We start from the raw sequence: 20318 nt of genomic DNA, 5'->3' as shown, positions 1-20318 counted from the left end.
TGATCGGAGACTTTGGGGTGAGAATGAGGACAGGTCTGTCCCTGAAAAACACTGGGGTACAGTACTGGTGGGGACAGTGTTATACAGGGACAGACCCTGTCCCCACCAGCACTGTACCCCAGTGTTATACAGGGACAGACCTGTCCCCACCAGTACTGTACCCCAGTGTTATACAGTGACAGACCTGTCCCCACCAGTACTGTACCCCAGTGTTATACAGGGACAGACCCTGTCCCCACCAGCACTGTACCCCAGTGTTATACAGGGACAGACCCTGTCCCCACCAGCACTGTACCCCAGTGTTATACAGGGACAGACCTGTCCACACAAGTACTGTACCCCAATGTTGTCCAGTGACAGACCTGTCCCCACCAGTACTGTACCCCAGTGTTATACAGGGACAGACCTGTCCCCACCAGTACTGTACCCCAGTGTTATACAGTGACAGACCTGTCCTAACCAGTACTGTACCCCAGTGTTATACAGGGACAGACCTGTCCCCACCAGTACTGTACCCCAGTGTTATACAGGGACAGACCTGTCCTAACCAGTAATGTACCCCAGTGTTATACAGGGACAGACCTGTCCCAACCAGTAATGTACCCCAGTGTTATACAGGGACAGACCCTGTCCCCACCAGTACTGTACCCCAGTGTTATACAGGGACAGACCTGTCCCCACCAGTACTGTACCCCAGTGTTATAGTGATAAACCTGTCCCCACCAGTACTGTACCCCAGTGTTATACAGTGACAGACCCTGTCCCCACCAGTACTGTACCCCAGTGTTAGACAGTGACAGACCTGTCCCCACCAGTACTGTACCCCAGTGTTATACAGGGACAGACCTGTCCCCACCAGTACTGTACCCCAGTGTTATACAGGGACAGACCTGTCCCCACCAGTACTGTACCCCAGTGTTATACAGTGACAGACCTGTCCCCACCAGTACTGTAGCCCAGTGTTATACAGGGACAGACCTGTCCCCACCAGTACTGTACCCCAGTGTTATACAGGGACAGACCTGTCCCCACCAGTACTGTACCCCAGTGTTATACAGTGATAAACCTGTCCCCACCAGTACTGTACCCCAGTGTTATACAGGGACAGACCTGTCCCCACCAGTACTGTACCCCAGTGTTATACAGGGACAGACCTGTCCCCACCAGTACTGTACCCCAGTGTTATACAGGGACAGACCTGTCCCCACCAGTACTGTACCCCAGTGTTATACAGTGATAAACCTGTCCCCACCAGTACTGTACCCCAGTGTTATACAGGGACAGACCTGTCCCCACCAGTACTGTACCCCAGTGTTATACAGTGATAAACCTGTCCCCACCAGTACTGTACCCCAGTGTTATACAGGGACAGACCTGTCCCCACCAGTACTGGACCCCAGTCTAACACAGTGACAGACCTGTCCACAACAGCACTGTACCCCAGTGTTATACAGTGAAAGACCTGTCCCCATCAGTACTGTACCCCAGTGCTATAAATTTACAGACCCTGTCCCCACTGGTACTGTACCACAGTGTTATACAGGGACAGACCCTGTCCCCACTGGTACTGTACCACAGTGTTATACAGGGACAGACCCTGTCCCCACTGGTACTGTACCCCAGTGTTATACAGTGACAGACCCTGTCCCCACCAGTACTGTACCCCAGTGTTATACAGTGACAGACCTGTCCCCACCAGTACTGTTCCCCGGTGTTATACAGGGACAGACCTGTCCCCACCAGTACTGTACCCCAGTGCAAAACAGTGACAGACCTGTGCCCACCAGTACTGTACCCCAGTGTGAAACAGGGACAGACCTGTCCCCACCAGTACTGTACCCCAGTGTTATAGTGACAGACCTGTCCCCACCAGTACTGTACCACAGTGTTATACTGTGACAGACCTGTCCCCACCAGTACTGTACCCCAGTGTTATACAGTGACAGACCTGTCCCCACCAGTACTGTACCCCAGTGTTATACAGGGACAGACCTGTCCCCACCAGTACTGTACCCCAGTGTTATACAGGGACAGACCTGTCCTCACCAGTACTGGACCCCAGTGTTATACAGGGACAGACCTGTCCCCACCGGTACTGTACCCCAGTGTTATACAGGGACAGACCTGTCCTCACCAGTACTGGACCCCAGTGTTATACAGGGACAGACCCTGTCCACACCAGTACTGTAACCCAGTGTTATACAGGGACAGACCTGTCCCCACCAGTACTGTACCCCAGTGTTATAGTGACAGACCTGTCCCCACCAGTACTGTACCCCAGTGTTATACAGTGACAGACCTGTGCCCACCAGTACTGTACCCCAGTGTTATACAGTGACAGACCCTGTCCCCACCAGTACTGTACCCCAGTGTTATACAGTGACAGACCTGTCCCCACCAGTACTGTACCCCAGTGTTATACAGTGACAGACCTGTCCCCACCAGTACTGTACCCAGTGTTATACAGGGACAGACCTGTCCCCACCATTACTGTACCCAAGTGTTATACAGTGTTACACCTGTCCCCACCAGTACTGTACCCCAGTGTTATACTGTGACAGACCCTGTCCCCACCAGTACTGTACCCCAGTGTTATACAGTGACAGACCTGTCCCCACCAGTACTGTACCCCAGTGTTATACAGTGACAGACCTGTCCCCACCAGTACTGTACCCCAGTGTTATACAGTGACAGACCTGTCCCCACCAGTACTGTACCCCAGTGTTATACAGTGACAGACCTGTCCACACCAGCACTGTACCCCAGTGTTATACAGTGAAAGACCTGTCCCCACCAGTACTGTACCCCAGTGTTATAAATTTACAGACCCTGTCCCCACTGGTACTGTACCACAGTGTTATAGTGACAGACCTGTACCCACCAGTACTGTACCCCAGTGTTATTCAGGGACAGACCTGCACCCACCAGTACTGTACCCCAGTGTTATAAATTTACAGACCCTGTCCCCACTGGTACTGTACCCCCGTGTTATACAGTGACAGACCTGTCCCCACCAGTACTGTACCCCAGTGTTATACAGTGACAGACCTGTGCCCACCAGTACTGTACTCCAGTGTTATACAGGGACAGACCTGTCCCCACCAGTACTGTACCCCAGTGTTATACAGTGACAGACCTGTCCCCACCAGTACTGTTCCCCGGTGTTTTACATTGACAGACCCTGTCCCCACCAGTACTGTACCCCAGTGTTATACAGTGACAGACCTGTGCCCACCAGTACTGTACTCCAGTGTTATACAGGGACAGACCCTGTCCCCACCAGTACTGTACCCCAGTGTTTTCAGTGACAGACCTGTCCCCACCAGTACTGTACCCCAGTGCAAAACAGTGACAGACCTGTGCCCACCAGTACTGTACCCCAGTGTTATACAGTGACAGACCTGTCCCCACCAGTACTGTACCCCAGTGTTATACAGGGACAGACCTGTCCCCACCAGTACTGTACCCCAGTGTTATACAGGGACAGACCTGTCCCCACCAGTACTGTACCCCAGTGTTATACAGGGACAGACCTGTCCCCACCAGTACTGTACCGCAGTGTTATACAGTGACAGACCCTGTCCCCACCAGTACTGTACCCCAGTGTTATACAGTGACAGACCTGTCCCCACCAGTACTGTACCCCAGTGTTATACAGTGACAGACCTGTCCCCACCAGTACTGTACCCAGTGTTATACAGGGACAGACCTGTCCCCACCAGTACTGTACCCCAGTGTTATACAGTGACAGACCTGTCCCCACCAGTACTGTTCCCGGGTGTTATACAGTGACAGATCCTGTCCCCACCAGTACTGTACCCCAGTGTTATACAGTGAAAGACCTGTCCCCATCAGTACTGTACCCCAGTGCTATAAATTTACAGACCCTGTCCCCACTGGTACTGTACCACAGTGTTATACAGGGACAGACCCTGTCCCCACTGGTACTGTACCACAGTGTTATACAGGGACAGACCCTGTCCCCACTGGTACTGTACCCCAGTGTTATACAGTGACAGACCCTGTCCCCACCAGTACTGTGCCCCAGTGTTATACAGTGACAGACCTGTCCCCACCAGTACTGTTCCCCGGTGTTATACAGGGACAGACCCTGTCCCCACCAGTACTGTACCCCAGTGTTATACAGGGACAGACCTGTCCCCACCAGTACTGTACCCCAGTGCAAAACAGTGACAGACCTGTGCCCACCAGTACTGTACCCCAGTGTGAAACAGGGACAGACCTGTCCCCACCAGTACTGTACCCCAGTGTTATAGTGACAGACCTGTCCCCACCAGTACTGTACCACAGTGTTATACTGTGACAGACCTGTCCCCACCAGTACTGTACCCCAGTGTTATACAGTGACAGACCTGTCCCCACCAGTACTGTACCCCAGTGTTATACAGGGACAGACCTGTCCCCACCAGTACTGTACCCAGTGTTATACAGGGACAGACCTGTCCCCACTGGTACTGTACCCGTGTTATACAGTGACAGACCTGTCCCCACCAGTACTGTTCCCCGGTGTTATACAGTGACAGACCCTGTCCCCACCAGTACTGTACCCCTGTGTTATACAGTGACAGACCTGTCCCCACCAGTACTGTTCCCCGGTGTTATACAGTGAAAGATCCTGTCCCCACCAGTACTGTACCCCAGTGTTATACAGGGACAGACCTGTCCCCACCATTACTGTACCCCAGTGTTATACAGTGACAGACCTGTCCCCACCAGTACTGTACCCCAGTGTTATACAGTGACAGACCTGTCCCCACCAGTACTGTACCCAAGTGTTATACAGTGTTACACCTGTCCCCACCAGTACTGTACCCCAGTGTTATACTGTGACAGACCCTGTCCCCACCAGTACTGTACCCCAGTGTTATACAGTGACAGACCTGTCCCCACCAGTACTGTACCCCAGTGTTATACAGTGACAGACCTGTCCCCACCAGTACTGTACCCCAGTGTTATACAGTGACAGACCTGTCCACACCAGCACTGTACCCCAGTGTTATACAGTGAAAGACCTGTCCCCACCAGTACTGTACCCCAGTGTTATAAATTTACAGACCCTGTCCCCACTGGTACTGTACCACAGTGTTATAGTGACAGACCTGTACCCACCAGTACTGTACCCCAGTGTTATTCAGGGACAGACCTGCACCCACCAGTACTGTACCCCAGTGTTATAAATTTACAGACCCTGTCCCCACTGGTACTGTACCCCCGTGTTATACAGTGACAGACCTGTCCCCACCAGTACTGTACCCCAGTGTTATACAGTGACAGACCTGTGCCCACCAGTACTGTACTCCAGTGTTATACAGGGACAGACCTGTCCCCACCAGTACTGTACCCCAGTGTTATACAGTGACAGACCTGTCCCCACCAGTACTGTTCCCCGGTGTTTTACATTGACAGACCCTGTCCCCACCAGTACTGTACCCCAGTGTTATACAGTGACAGACCTGTGCCCACCAGTACTGTACTCCAGTGTTATACAGGGACAGACCCTGTCCCCACCAGTACTGTACCCCAGTGTTTTCAGTGACAGACCTGTCCCCACCAGTACTGTACCCCAGTGCAAAACAGTGACAGACCTGTGCCCACCAGTACTGTACCCCAGTGTTTTCAGTGACAGACCTGTCCCCACCAGTACTGTACCCCAGTGCAAAACAGTGACAGACCTGTGCCCACCAGTACTGTACCCCAGTGTTATACAGTGACAGACCTGTCCCCACCAGTACTGTACCCCAGTGTTATACAGTGACAGACCTGTGCCCACCAGTACTGTACCCCAGTGTTATACAGTGACAGACCTGTCCCCACCAGTACTGTACCCCAGTGTTATACAGTGACAGACCTGTCCCCACCAGTACTGTACCCAGTGTTATACAGGGACAGACCTGTCCCCACCAGTACTGTACCCCAGTGTTATACAGTGACAGACCTGTCCCCACCAGTACTGTTCCCCGGTGTTATACAGTGACAGATCCTGTCCCCACCAGTACTGTACCCCAGTGTTATACAGTGACAGACCTGTCCCCACCAGTACTGTACCCCAGTGTTATACAGTGACAGATCCTGTCCCCACCAGTACTGTACCCCAGTGTTATACAGGGACAGACCTGTCCCCACCAGTACTGTACCCCTGTGTTATACAGGGACAAACCTGTCCCCACTGGTACTGTACCCCAGTGTTATACAGGGACAGACCCTGTCCCCACCAGTACTGTACCCCAGTGTTATACAGTGACAGACCTGTCCCCACCAGTACTGTACCCCAGTGTTATACAGTGACAGACCTGTCCCCACCAGTACTGTACCCCAGTGTTATGCAGTGACAGACCTGTCCCCACCAGTACTGTTCCCCGGTGTTGTACAGTGACAGACCCTGTCCCCACCAGTACTGTACCCCAGTGTTATACAGGGACAGACCTGTGCCCACCAGTACTGTACCCCAGTGTTATACAGTGACAGACCTGTCCCCACCAGTACTGTACCCCAGTGTTATACAGGGACAGACCTGTCCCCACCAGTACTGTACCCCAGTGTTATACAGGGACAGACCTGTCCCCACCAGTACTGTACCACAGTGTTATACAGTGACAGACCTGTCCCCACCAGTACTGTACCCCAGTGTTATACAGTGACAGACCTGTCCCCACCAGTACTGTACCCCGTTGTTATGCAGTGACAGACCTGTCCCCACCAGTATTGTACCCCAATGTTCTGCAGGGACAGACCTGTCCCCACCAGTACTGGACCCCAGTATTATACAGGGACAGACCTGTCCACACCAGTACTGGACCCCAGTGTTGTTCCACACGCCCACCTTTCTACTCTGTTGTCATTGTCCGAGGTAATTTGGCACAAGCTCACAGTCACAGGTTTCAGATCAGAGGTGATTTACAATGGAAGCCGACCATGCCCCCAAACCCTGACAGTGTCGCTGCACCAGAGCCTCCCCCAGAGGGTCCCACGTTCAATCCCAGGCCTCCAATCACCCAGTGTTGGGCGTTGGGAAAATTCAGCAATTATTCTCACCAGTACAACATTGATCACGTGGTAAGACGTCCCGAGGTGCTTCACAGGAGCGTAAACAGACTAAAAAATTGACATCGAGCCGCATTTTCGGAGAGGTGACCAAAAGCTTGGTCAAAGAGGTAGGTTTTAAATAGCGTCTTAGACCATAAGAGATAGAAGCTGGAGTAGGCCATTCGGCTCCTCGAGCCTGCTCCGCCATTTCATGAGATCATGGCTGATCTGATTTTTACCTCAACTCCGCTTTCCTGCCCTTTCCCCATATCCTTTGACTCCCTTGCTGATCAAAAATTTGTCTAACTCAGCCTTGAATGTATTCAATGACTCGGCCTCCACAGCTTTTTGGGGTAAAGAATTCCAAAGATTAACGACCCTCTGGGAGAAGAAATTCTTCCTCATTTCCATCTTAAATGGGCGACCCCTTATTCTGAGACTATGCCCCTTAGTTTTAGATTCCCCCATGAGGGGTAACATCCTCTCAGCATCTACCCTATCGAGTCCCCTCAGAATCTTGTATGTTTCAATAAGATCTCCTCTCATTCTTCTAAACTCCAATCAGTACAGACCCAACCTGTTCAATCTTTCCTCATTAGACAACCCTTCCATACCCGGAATCAATCTAGTGAACCTTCTCTGAACTGCCTCCAATGCAAGTATGTCCTTCCTTAAATAAGGGCACCAGAACTGTATGCAGTACTCCAGGTGTGGTCTCACCAGCACCCTGTACAGTTGTAGCATGACTTCCCTGCTTTTATACTCCATCCCCCTAGAAATAAAGGCCAATATTCCGTTTGCCTTCCCGATTACCTGCTGCACCTATACGTTGACTTTTTGTGTTTCGTGTATGAGGACACCCAGGAATTAGGGGTTACGGGGAGCGGGCAGGAAATTGGACATGAATTTAGATTTGAGGTTAGGATCAGATCAGCCATGATCTTATTGAATGGCGGAGCAGGCTCGAGGGGCCGATTGGCCTACTCCTGCTCCTATTTCTTATGTTCTTATGTTTATCCCTCTGTACCGCAGCATTTTGTAGTATTTCTCCATTCAAATAATATTTTGCTTTTTTATTTTTCCTCCCAAAGTGGGTGACTTCACATTTTCCCACATTATATTCCATCTGCCAAATTTTTGCCCATTTGCCCACCTGTCAATATCCCTTTGCAGACACTTTGTGTCCTCATCACAACTTGCTTTTCCACCCATCTTTGTATCATCAGCAAATTTGGCCACAAGACACTCTGTTCCTTCATCCAAGTCATTGATATATATTGTAAATAGTTGAGGCCCCAGCACTGAGCCCTGTGGCACCCCACTAGTTACAGATTGCCATTTTGAAAATGACCCTTTTATCCCAACTCTTTGTTTTCTGTTAGTTAGCCAGTCCTCTATCCATGCCAGTATATTACCCCCAACACCATGAGCTCTTATCTTGTGCAGTAATCTTTTATGTGGCACCTTATCGAATGCCTTTTGGAAATCCAAATATACTGCATCCATTGGTTCCCCTTTATCCACCCTGCCCGTTACTTCCTCAAAGAACTCTAATAAATTTGTCAGACATGATTTCCCCTTCATAAAACCATGTTGACTCTCCTTGATGAGTCTCCAAATGTCCTGCTACGACTTCCTTAATAATGGATTCTAGCATTTTTCTAATGACAGATGTTAGGCTAACTGGTCTATAGCTACCTGCTTTCTGTCTCACTCCCTTCTTGAATAGGGGTGTTATGTTTGCAGTTTTCCAATCCGCTGGGACCTTTCCAGAATCTAGTGAATTCTGGAAGATTACAACCAATGCATCCACTATCTCTGTAGCCACTTCCTTTAAGACCCTCGGATGCAAGCCATCAGGTCCAGGGGACTTGTCAGCCTTTAGACCCATTAGTTTACCTAGTACTTTTTCTCTAGTGATAGTGATTGTTTTTCGTTCCTCCCTCCCCTTTGCCCCTTGATTTTCTACTATTATTGGTATGTTATTAGTGTCTTCTACTGTGAAGACAGATACAAAATATCTGTTCAATTCCCCTGCCATTTCCTTGTTTTCCATTATTATTTCCCCAGTCTCATCCTCTAAGGGACCAATGTTTACTTTAGCTACCCTCTTCCTTTTTATATACCAACCAATGGTTGGTTCACCCTTTTTGTGGAGTCTTTCCTCCTCACAGGGATATATTTTTGTTGCGAGTCATAAAATATATTTTTAAATGTTTGCCACTGCTTATCCACCATCATACCATCTAATCTGTTTACCCAGTCCACTTTAGCCAATTCCACCTTCATTCCTTTATAATTGCCCTTATTTAAGTTTCATACAGTAGTTTCAGACCCAAGATCCTCGCTCTCAAACTGGATGTGAAATTCATCATGTTATGATCACTGCTTCCCAAGGGATCCTTTACTTTGAGATCATTAATTAATCCTGTTTCGTTACCCATTACCAGATCCAAAATGGCCTGTTCCCAGGTTGGTTCCCTGATGTATTGGTCTAAGAAACAGTCCCTAATACACTCTGTGAACTCCTCCTCAGGGCTATTTTTGCCAATTTGATTTGTCCAATCTATGTGAAACTTAAAATCACCTGTGATTATTGCATTACCTTTTTTACAAGCCCCCGTTATTTCCTGATTAATATTTTGTCCTACTGTTAGGGGGCCTATATACTACTCCCACCAATGATTTCTTTCCCTTGCTATTTCTTATCTCAACCCAAATTGATTGGACATCTTGCTCTTCTGAGCCAAGATCATTTCTCACTATTATACCAATTTCATCCTTTATTAACAGAGCTACCCCACCACCTTTACCTTTTTTCCTATCCTTCCGAAATGTTAAATAACCCTGAATATTTAGCTCCCAACCTTGGTCACCTTGCAACCACGTCTCTGTAATGGCCACGAGATCATACCCATTTGTTTCTATTTGTGCCGTCAATCCATCTATCTTATTACGAATGCTGCGCGCATTCAGATAAAGAACCTTTAATTTTGTCTTTTTACCATTCTTTCCTACCCCAGCCCCATTTGCTCGTGCACTCTTATGTATGTACGCTCCGTCCCTTCCTGACAGGATCTGTTTGTCAATACCCCCATCACTTTCCTGTACTACTTCCTTAAAGTCTTAAAGGAGGAGAGAGAGAGAGAGAGAGAGAGAGGTGGAGAGGTGGAGAGGTTTAGGGAGGGAATTCCAGAGCTTTGGGCCGAGGCGGCTGAAGGCACGGCCGCCAATGACGGATCGATGCAGGGCACAGGTGAATTCAATGGGGTTCGGAAAAATCAGCCAGAGTTCCTGAGGAGCAGCAGAGACTCCGTCTGAAAGGTCCATTTGTGTGAATGCAGGGTGTGGACAGGATCGTGTGCTGCCCATGGTCAAATGGCCCACTGCCACTCACCATCGAGACTCACACATGGAGACTGAGGTAAAGAGGGAGCCCAGTACTTAATGGGGAGGGGGTGGAAAGGAGAGGGGAGGGGAGAGGAAGTGAGGGGGTGGAAAGGGGAGGGAAAGGGGAGGTGAGGGGGTGGAAAGGGGAGGTGAGGGGGTGGAAAGGGGAGGTGAGGGGGTGGAAAGGGGAGGTGAGGGTGAGGGGGTGGAAAGGGGAGGTGAGCAGACACGATGGGCCGAACGGTCCCTTCTGTGTTGTATCTTTTCTATGGGTTCTATAGTGAGGGTGAGGAAAGTGGAGGAGAGGGAAAGGGGGAAAGGGGAGGTGAGGGGGAGAAAAGGGGAGATGAGGGTGAGGGGGAGGAAAGGGAGGTGAGGGGGAGGAAAGGGAAGGTGAGGGGGAGGAAAGGGAAGGTGAGGGTGAGGGCGAAATGAGGGTGAGGGTGAGAAGAGGGGAGGGACAATTGGCGAATGAAGGAGAGGGTTCCTGGAGTGACCCTCACAGCACTCGATCTAGAGAGACCCCGCCTTGCTCCCCAACATTCGCACACAAACACCCAGCACAGTGACTCTCACCGTCTCTCTGGCCATTTCTACAGCTTCTTGCAGTCCATAGAGTCTCCCAGAGACCAGATAGACCCCACTAGCCCAGAGCACACAGGCCTCGTGTAACCACAGCTCGTTGGGGTCTAGAGGTAGTTGAGGAAGCTGCAGCTCCACCTGTGAGCTGATCTCACTTTGAAATCTTTGAGTCCGTAAGTCGACAGAAGAGGTTTTTTCACAACAGTAGCAGCGCCTGTGAGCCTTGTTCCCCCGGGGACCGGCCCATGAAGGGGTGCAGTCCTCAGAGTAGTGACGCCTTTTGAATCTGGCATGTCCCGTGACACTCCCAGTCTCCTTGCCCTCCTCATCCAATTGGCCAGTCTTTAGCAGCTCGGGCATACTTTTGTGCCTGACTTTCACCCAGCTCTGCGCCGGCATCATCTTCTTGGGGGGCGGGTTCTTGGGCAGGGTGCCCGCGTACTGGTGTGGGTAGTAGGGGCCGAACAGGTCACCCAGGTCCCTGTGGTTGGCGCATTTGCCACACAGGCAGCAGACCAACAGGCCAAGAGTGGAGCAGCCGGTCACCAGGGGACCCAGCACCATGTGCGAGGAGGTGGGCACAGCTTTGCCAACACAGCTGGGCTGCGGGGAGGAGCCCGGCCCCTGGTGACCTTTCACCCCTTTCTGGACCCTGTTGTGTTCATCGTCCTCGGTGTTGATTATCGTGCAAAGGGGAGCTGCCTCGTGTTTCCTCTCCAGCCGCACGTACGGGGAGAAACCCTTATCTTGGGACTCTCCTCGCCTCCTGCCCACTGCTCGAGCTGGGTGTTTCAACTTGATCTCGGCTTCCTGGGGCTGTGCGATGGGGCCCTCGAGCCTCTTGCGCTTTCTCCTCGGGTGGGAAGGTGGTTTCTTTCTCTCGGGCCTCCTCTTCCCTTTGGCCGACTCCTCCTCCTCCTCCTCCTCCTCCTCCTCCTCCTCTCGGGTCTGTACCCCTTGGCTCTCCTGCCGATGCCTTTTCTGCTTGTTGATGCTGCCCAGGGGCCTTCCCCGTTTCTTGCCCGACGGAAAGTACCCTTTTACTGTCCCGCCTTCCGCCTTGGGGGTGGCGTTGATGGTCTCCTCTCCAGCCTCGGGCCCCGGGGAGCAGGACAGATGGCAAGGGGAGTGGGGCTGCTTGGGTTTGGGGTGATGTGTTCCCCCAGTGGTTGGTGAGGAGCCTCTGCCAGTCTGGGAGGAGCTGGCATGCGCTGTTTTACAAGCTTCTCCTTTGCCAGGGTCCATGGCCTGGGCCCCCGGCCCCTCCTTGGGATCATGGTCTACCTCGTACCCAGGCTGCACCATTACCATCTCTCCACCCTCCCAGCTCACCTCTTTGACTGACAGGATATCGTCTAGGGTCACACTGTCAGAGGCCCCATCGACCGCTCCCCCAGCTGTGAACTTCCTCCCGTTGGGCGAGGTGATCTTCTGGACAATAGCTTCCAGCTTTAGCCCGCGGCCTTGCCGTGGGGGCAGAGTTTTGGTTTTCCCAGGACTGGTGAGAGAAGCAGCTGGAGAAACGCTGCCGCTCGGGCTGCCCTTCTCATCGTTGGTCTGGTGAGGATCGTCTGCAGCCCCAGGTTTCGCTCAGGGCTCAGGCTGGGATTGCACAGGGGACTCCTGGGATGGGGAGGGGGAGTTGATTTGCCCTCCGGTTCCCTGGCTTTTGACTCCTGGCAAAGTCTTTTGGCCGGAATGGGCGATATAAACGATCGAATCCGCCTCCGCGACAAAATGGGGGATTGAATTGCCGGGTCGTCCTGGCCTGTCGCATCGTTTTGCTTTCTCGTCAGGTGTGAAGGTTTGTCCGTGACCTTTGACCAGTCGTCGGGTTTCCGACTCTGGGACTCGCCTCTCTGATCAGAAAACACCTGCAGCGAAAGGTGGCTGTCCAACTCCTGGAAGGTGGTGTTACAGACTCGGGGCTCTGTCTGAAACCTGCTCCTGTCCAACTCCTGGAAGGTGGTGTTACAGACTCGGGGCTCTGTCTGAAACCTGCTCCTGTCCAACTCCTGGAAGGTGGTGTTACAGACTCGGGGCTCTGTCTGAAACCTGCTCCTGTCCAACTCCACAGGAATGCCCTTCCCTCCGCACATGTTCGTCCAATCGCTTGCCCCTTCGAGATCGTGCGTCTGCCTCTGCGAATGGATTGAGGGCCTCATGGTGGCTTCTGACTCAAACCCTGATGCAGGAGCGTTGCCTTGCTTGGTTAACAGGGAGGAGAGCGTGTCGGAGTTTGTGGGAAGAGGATACAAGGCCGCCTTGTGCAGCGGCTCCGGCAGGTTGTCTCGGTGTTGACCGTGGGGCCCTGCTTCCTGAGGCTCCAGCACATCTTCCTGTTTGACAAGTGATGGTTTGGCCAGCTGAGCTTTGTTGTCTGCCCGCGATGGAGGTCTCCGCCTGGCCCCGCCCCTTCCTGCCACCCTACCCGAGGGCCGCCTCGCCCTGGGAGATCGGCTGTTCAGGGCCTGATGGGGAAAGTCACCGGTGGGTCCCATGGGCAATGGAGTGGAAACCATCATGGAACCTCTGAGCAGCTCTGAAGGGTCGTACTTCCAGTGGGCAGAGAGGGTCCCATCGTCTCTGCCATCGTGCTGTCCAACGCTCCTTTGCTGGCAGTGGCTTTGGTTGAGTTCACCCTTAACTCTCGTTTCTGCCGCAACGAAAACTCCCGATTGGATAACTGACTGCCCTCCTTTACAAGACTTCTCTCCCTTCATGTTGCGTCCAAACTCTCTATCTTGAGAGGGTCCGCAGCTCGGGCTTGTGGTCGGGGGCACAGAGTTTCTGCCAAATGGCCTGGATGGGGAGATGTCGCAGATGACTGACTTCCTCTCTGACATCCCGCTCTCGAGCTGTGGCTCCAGATCGCCTTTACTCTGCTCTGTTCCAAACGCAGAGCTCAGTGTCCTTCCGTCCCCCAGCCCGGGGGAGATCCCATGGTGTTACCATGCACATCCTTCCTGGCCAACTCAATCATTTGCCGCACAGGGTAACCAGGCTGTAATGAGGTGTCCATAAAGCCTGAATACTGGAGCTCTGGAGTGTAGGTGGAATGATACTTCCTCCCGAGATAGTTGGATTGTAAAGCTTCTTGCAGCAAACTGTGGCTCTTTTCAGCCTTGCCTGGGAGGGGCTTCCTCTCCCCCAGACCGAACTGGTCAGCCTTCTGTTGGCTGTAAGGGACGGTTGGGTACTGCATGTAATGGTACCCGCCATCGTTCTTGGCCATGTCCCGAAACCCATAGGCCAAGCAGCTGGGCGACTTGGAAGAGTCCATTCTTGCAGCCAACGGGTCACTGAGCATCAGGCCGTTCCCATTTTGGGCGGTTGACCGCACCATGACGTTATGAGTGTTGTTGGGTTGCTGGTTGCGACCAGATGCCTTCTCGGCACTGATGGGGAAGGTCCCCTGCCTGGAGTGCTCGTCCCCCTGCCCAGCGATGCCCATCACATCCCCTCTGTTGACCATCATTTCCCTGGACACAATGACACCAATCGGTTTCTCTCCGCGCCGTGGGCCTTGCTCTGCCAGCGTTGCTATAGCGCCCCCTTTACCTTCCTGGCACATTTGGGTGATCAGCTCCTCCTTCGAAGGCACGCTGCTATTCGACCGGTTGGCGCTGTCGCCATGAGGACCGGCTGGCGAGCAGGTGGCGTTGAGCGTCTCCGGGTGGCGGGCTTTGTATGCCTGCTCTGAGCAGGCACTCTGCCCGCTGAGCTGCCTGACCCTCTCGGCCTGCTCCTCGGAGCTGCTGGAACAGCCCCCGTCCAGGGACTCGGCCTGTGGGGACTTGAGTTGCTCCCCGGGGCCTCCCTGTCTCTTGGGGCAGCGCCGGGCCTGCCTCCTGTGCAAGGCCAGTGTGTCGGAAATCAGCAGGTGTTGCACTGTGTTGGGGATGTTGGCCACCTGCGAGCTCAAGGCCGTCAGGCTGCTCAGGCCCAGGTCTGAGGCCCGCTTCTCGCCGCCTCCCTCCATCCCAAAGCCCTCGTAGGCTCCGGCCTGCGAGCCAGGGCTCGGGACCAGGCCCGTTGGGGTGGGACTGGGTTGAGCCATCAGCTGCAGGATGCGGTTCCTCACCCCTAGGCCCATGGGGCCGGGACCACACTGAAGGCTTTCGCTGCTGACCATTAGCGGAGAGGGTGTCGAGCAACAGGAGGGAGACTGGGCCACGGGGGTAGCCGGTGAAGGGTTGGAGCCTGGGCTGAAGTTCTGGTGGAACGCCATGGGCGATTTGCAGGAATGTCAGCTGAACAGTAGGGGGCAAACTGCTGGTTCAGCAAGGCCACCTTGGCAGCGTTGGAGTACTGCAGGGGATGGAGGGAGTGCTGTCCCTGGGTGGGTTTCGACTGTTCGTAACACGTCTTTGTCGGGGGTGCCTGGTAACTGTGACTGGTTTGGGTCCCATAACTGGGGGCGGCCGAGGCATTGACCATGTAGCCATCACACTGGGAACTGGCGTTCATGTGGTACCCGTCAAAAGCTTGCCCGGGGGCTGGCTGTAGCCTTGAGGAGAGGGGTAGGAAGAGGAGGATGAGGAGGAGGTGGATGCGGAGGGCTGGAAGTGCTGGGGGTTGTATTGGGCAGCCCGGTGTTGGTACTTGGCCAACAGAGCTGAGCTGGACTGGTGGGCGAGTTGGGGGATGTGGGCAGTAGGGGCGGGCGAGGGCTGGGCCAATGCCGGCGTGCCAGGGGGCGCCTGGAAGGGCTGGTGTCGCAGCTGCTGCTGACCACTGCTCGGCGAAAACTGACTGGTGTACAAGTCCTGTTCGAACTGGCTGTAGCCGTGCATCGCGGCCTGCGGAGCCCGCCATTGGCCCTCGCTCAGGTATTGCACGGAGTAGGCACCGGCCTGCTGGGCAACGTTAGCCGCTGGGCAGGGGCCCAGCCAGCCTGCGCTGGGCCTGGGCGCCGGGCAGATCCTTGCCCCTCATGTAGTAGTAATCTCCGCTCTCTCTGCGAAAGGACGGGTACAGCTGCTGCTCGCAGCCCTCGCTGCCCGGCCGGCTGGCGTAGCTGGCCAACATCTGGCCCTGGTGGTGCTGCCCGTAGTCCCCGAGCCGGGCACACTCCTGGGCCTCTGGGTGCAGCAGCCTCTGGTTTCCGTGGTAACTGCTCTGCTCCCGGTACGACTGCATGCTGTGGTGTTGCACAGTCCGATCCCAGCGGGTTCTGCAGAAAATCAGAGAGAGGGAAAAAATATATCAACAAAGTAAAGTTACCGATACCCACAATGCCCAGAGACACAGGCAACAGGAATCACTCCCGGGGTCAGGGTCTTGAGTCTATTATAAAGGATGTGATAACAGAACACTTAGAAAATATCAACGGGATTAGACAAAGTCAACATGGATTTATGAAAGGGAAATCGTGTTTGACAAACCTACTGGAGTTTTTTGAGGATGTAACTGGTAGAATAGATAAGGGAGAACCAGTGGATGTGGTTTATTTGGATTTTCAGAAGGCCTTTGATAAAGTCCCACATAAGAGGTTAGTGTGCAAAATTAAAGCACATGGGATTGGTGGTAATATACTGGCATGGATTGAAAATTGGTTAACAGACAGGAAACAGAGAGTAGGAATAAATGGGTCTTTTTCGGGGTGACAGGCAGTGACTAGTGGGGTACCGCAGGGATCAGTGCTTGGGCCCCAGCTATTCACAATATATATCGATGATTTGGATGAGGGAACCAAATGTAATATTTACAAGTTTGCTGACGACACTAAACTAGGCGGGATTGTGAGTTGTGAGGAGGATGCAAAGAGGCTTCAAGGCGATTTAGACAAGTTGAGTGAGTGGGCAAATACATGGCAGATGCAGTATAATGTGGATAAATGTGAAGTTATCCACTCGGAAGGAAAAACAGAAAGGCAGAGCATTATTTAAATGGTGATAGATTGGGGAATGTTGATGTACAAAGGGACCTGGGTGTCCTTGTACACCAGTCACTGAAAGCAAACATGCAGGTGCAGCAAGCAGTCAGGAAGGCAAATGGTATGTTGGCCTTCATTGCAAGAGGATTTGAGTACAGGAGCAAGGATGTCTTACTGCAGTTATACAGGGCCTTGGTGAGACCACACCTGGAGTACTGTGTGCAGTTTTGGTCTCCTTACCTAAGAAAGGATATACTTGCCATAGAGGGAGTGCAACGAAGGTTCACCAGACTGATTCCTGGGATGGCAGGACTGTCGTATGAGGAGAGATTGGGTTGACTCGGCCTGTATTCACTCGAGTTTAGAAGAATGAGAGGGGATCTCATTGAAACATATAAAATTCTGACAGGGCTAGACAGACTGGATACAGGGAGGATGTTTCCCCTGGCTGGGGGGGTCCAGAACAAGGGGTCACAGTCACAGGATACAGAGTAGGACATTTAGGACTGAGATGAGGAGAAATTTCTTCACTCAGAGGGTGGTGAACCTGTGGAATTCTCTACCACAGAAGGCTGTGGAGGCCAAGTCACTGAATATATTGAAGAAGGAGCTAGATAGATTTCTAGACACAAAAGGCATCAAGGGGTATGGGGAGAGAGCGGGAATGCAGTATTGAGATAGAGGATCAGCCATGATCATATTGAATGGTGGAGCAGGCTCGAAGGGCCGAATGGCCGACTCCTGCTCCTATTTTCTATGTTTCTATGTCTTCATGATGAAGCTTCTGCGACTTTTTTTGTTCCCTTTTCAGTTTCCCTTCCTCCTCGATTCCCTGCTTCCAACCCCTGGATTTATTAACGACTTAGATGGTGGGATAGAGAGCCACGTATCCAAGTTTGCCGATGATACAAAGATAAGCAGCATTGTAAGCAGTGTAGATGGAAACATAAAATCACAGAGAGATATTAATAGATTAGGTGAATGGGCAAAACTGTAGACAAGTGTGAGGTCATCCACTTTGGACCTAAAAAGGATCAGAGTACTTTCTAAATGGTGAAAAGCTCGAAACAGTGGAGGTCCAAATAGACTTAGGGGTTCAGGTACAGAGATCATTAAAGTGTCATGGACAGGTACAGAAAATAATCAAAAAGACTAATAGAATGCTGGCCTTTATATCTAGAGGACTAGAGTACAAGGGGGCAGAAGTTATGCTGCAGCTATACAAAACCCTGGTTAGACCGCACCTGGAGTACTGTGAGCTGTTCTGGGCACCGCACCTTCGGAAGGACATATTGGCCTTGGAGGGAGTGCAGCGTAGGTTTACTGGAATCATACCTGGAGTCCAAGGGTTAAATTACGAGGAGAGATTACACAAATTGGGGTTGTATTCCCTGGAATTTAGAAGAGTAAGGGATGATTTGATCAAAGTTTTCAGATATTAAGAGGAACTGATAGGGTAGATAGAGAGAAACTATTTCCACTGATTGGGGAGTCTGGGACTAGGGGACACAGCCTAAAAATTAGAGCCAGGACTTTCAGGACTGAAGTTAGGAAACATTTCTACACACAAAGGGTGGTAGAAGTTTGGAACTCTCTTCCACAAACTCTCTTCTGCTATCTCAATTGTTAATTTTAAATCTGAGATTGATAGATTTTTGTTAACCAATGGTATGAAGGGATATGGGGCTAAGGTGGCTATATGGGGTTAGGTCACAGATCAGCCATGATCTCATTGAATGGCAGAACAGGCTCGAGGGGCTGAATGGCCTCCTCCTGTTCCTATCTTCCTTGCTCATCTCTGCTCCCAAGCCCCTGGCCGTCCTGCTCTAGGCCCTGTCTCTAGGCTCGGTGCGATACCAGCTCAGTGATGACTTTTCCTTCGATCACGGAGCAGAGACGGGAATGATGAGGCACTGAACCCTCCTCCCTCACTGACAGAATGGTGAGGGGTAGCAGTACTCACCTGGCTCACTGACATGGCACCAGGTTTATACAGGGAGAGCGCAGGACCGACCATCCAAACCACACTGAAAATTCCCGAGAGAGTGTGAGGGTCTGTACAGTCACTGATCCCCACGCCCGGGTCTCGGTGGAAATCCCTCAATGTCACATCAGTCCTTTAGGATTTTATCAGTCAAAAGCAACGGGCTCCCAGAATCCCCTTGACTTCACGTCTATCGAGGCCAGGCCTGGAGCAGTGACTTTGATCCTCGCTGTGTACTCCATTACTCAGAGTCTGACACTCCACCCTCACTCTCACACCCTGAAACAAGTCCATTCAATTTTGACACCTGGAACTAGAGGAGGGAGATAGCATCGGGGAACAGTCTGAGAGACAGAGAAAACACAGCAGATATGGACTGAGAGGACAATGCAATTGGACAGTGGGGGCGGAGAGAAAGAGAGAGAGAGAGAGAGAGAGACGGGGACAGAGAGTGAGAGAGAGAGAGAGAGAGAGAGAGACGGGGACAGAGAGAGAGGAGAGAGAGACGGGGACAGAGAGAGAGAGGGAGAGAGAGAGAGACGGGGACAGAGAGAGAGAGAGAGACAGAGAGACGGGGACAGAGAGAGAGAGAGAGAGAGAGAGACGGGGACAGAGAGAGAGAGAGAGAGAGAGAGACGGGGACAGAGAGAGAGAGAGAGGGACGGGGACAGAGAGAGAGAGGGACGGGGACAGAGAGAGAGAGAGAGAGAGACGGGGACAGAGAGAGAGAGAGAGAGACGGGGACAGAGAGAGAGAGAGAGAGACGGGGACAGAGAGAGAGAGAGACGGGGACAGAGAGAGAGAGAGACGGGGACAGAGAGAGAGAGAGACGGGGACAGAGAGAGAGAGAGACGGGGACAGAGAGAGAGAGAGAGACGGGGACAGAGAGAGAGAGAGACGGGGACAGAGAGAGAGAGAGACGGGGACAGAGAGAGAGAGAGACGGGGACAGAGAGAGAGAGAGACAGGGACAGAGAGAGAGAGAGACGGGGACAGAGAGAGAGAGAGACGGGGACAGAGAGAGAGAGAGACGGGGACAGAGAGAGAGAGAGACGGGGACAGAGAGAGAGAGAGAGAGACGGAGACAGAGAGAGAGAGACGGAGACAGAGAGAGAGAGAGACGGGGACAGAGAGAGAGAGAGACGGGGACAGAGAGAGAGAGAGAGATAGACGGGGACAGAGAGAGAGAGACGGGGACAGAGAGAGAGAGAGAGAGACGGGGACAGAGAGAGAGAGAGAGAGAGAGACGGGGACAGAGAGATGGGGATAGAGAGAGAGAGAGAGAGAGACGGGGACAGAGAGTGAGAGAGAGAGAGAGAGACGGGGACAGAGAGTGAGAGAGAGAGAGAGAGAGAGACGGGGACTGAGAGTGAGAGAGAGAGAGAGAGAGAGACGGGGACAGAGAGTGAGAGAGAGAGAGAGAGACGGGGACAGAGAGTGA

General features: G+C 52.4%; 1 protein-coding gene across 1 annotated transcript in view; it reads right to left on the bottom strand.

Annotated features, from left to right (window-relative positions):
• Nucleotides 1-10947: 10947 nt before the first annotated feature.
• tcf20 (transcription factor 20) overlaps nt 10948-20318 on the bottom strand; it is a 63907-nt gene continuing 54536 nt past the window's right edge. Inside the window, 6 exon segments of the mRNA XM_067974737.1 lie at nt 10948-12608; nt 12611-13939; nt 13942-15258; nt 15261-15506; nt 15509-15887; nt 15889-16192. Coding sequence (XP_067830838.1) covers nt 10948-12608; nt 12611-13939; nt 13942-15258; nt 15261-15506; nt 15509-15887; nt 15889-16158 — 5202 coding nt within the window. The 5' untranslated portion in view covers nt 16159-16192.

The sequence above is a fragment of the Heptranchias perlo genome, chromosome 40, assembly GCF_035084215.1.
Source record: "Heptranchias perlo isolate sHepPer1 chromosome 40, sHepPer1.hap1, whole genome shotgun sequence".
Taxonomy (NCBI): domain Eukaryota; kingdom Metazoa; phylum Chordata; class Chondrichthyes; order Hexanchiformes; family Hexanchidae; genus Heptranchias; species Heptranchias perlo.
The sequence above is the reverse complement of the archived record's forward strand: the minus strand, read 5'-3'. Positions and strand labels throughout refer to the sequence as shown.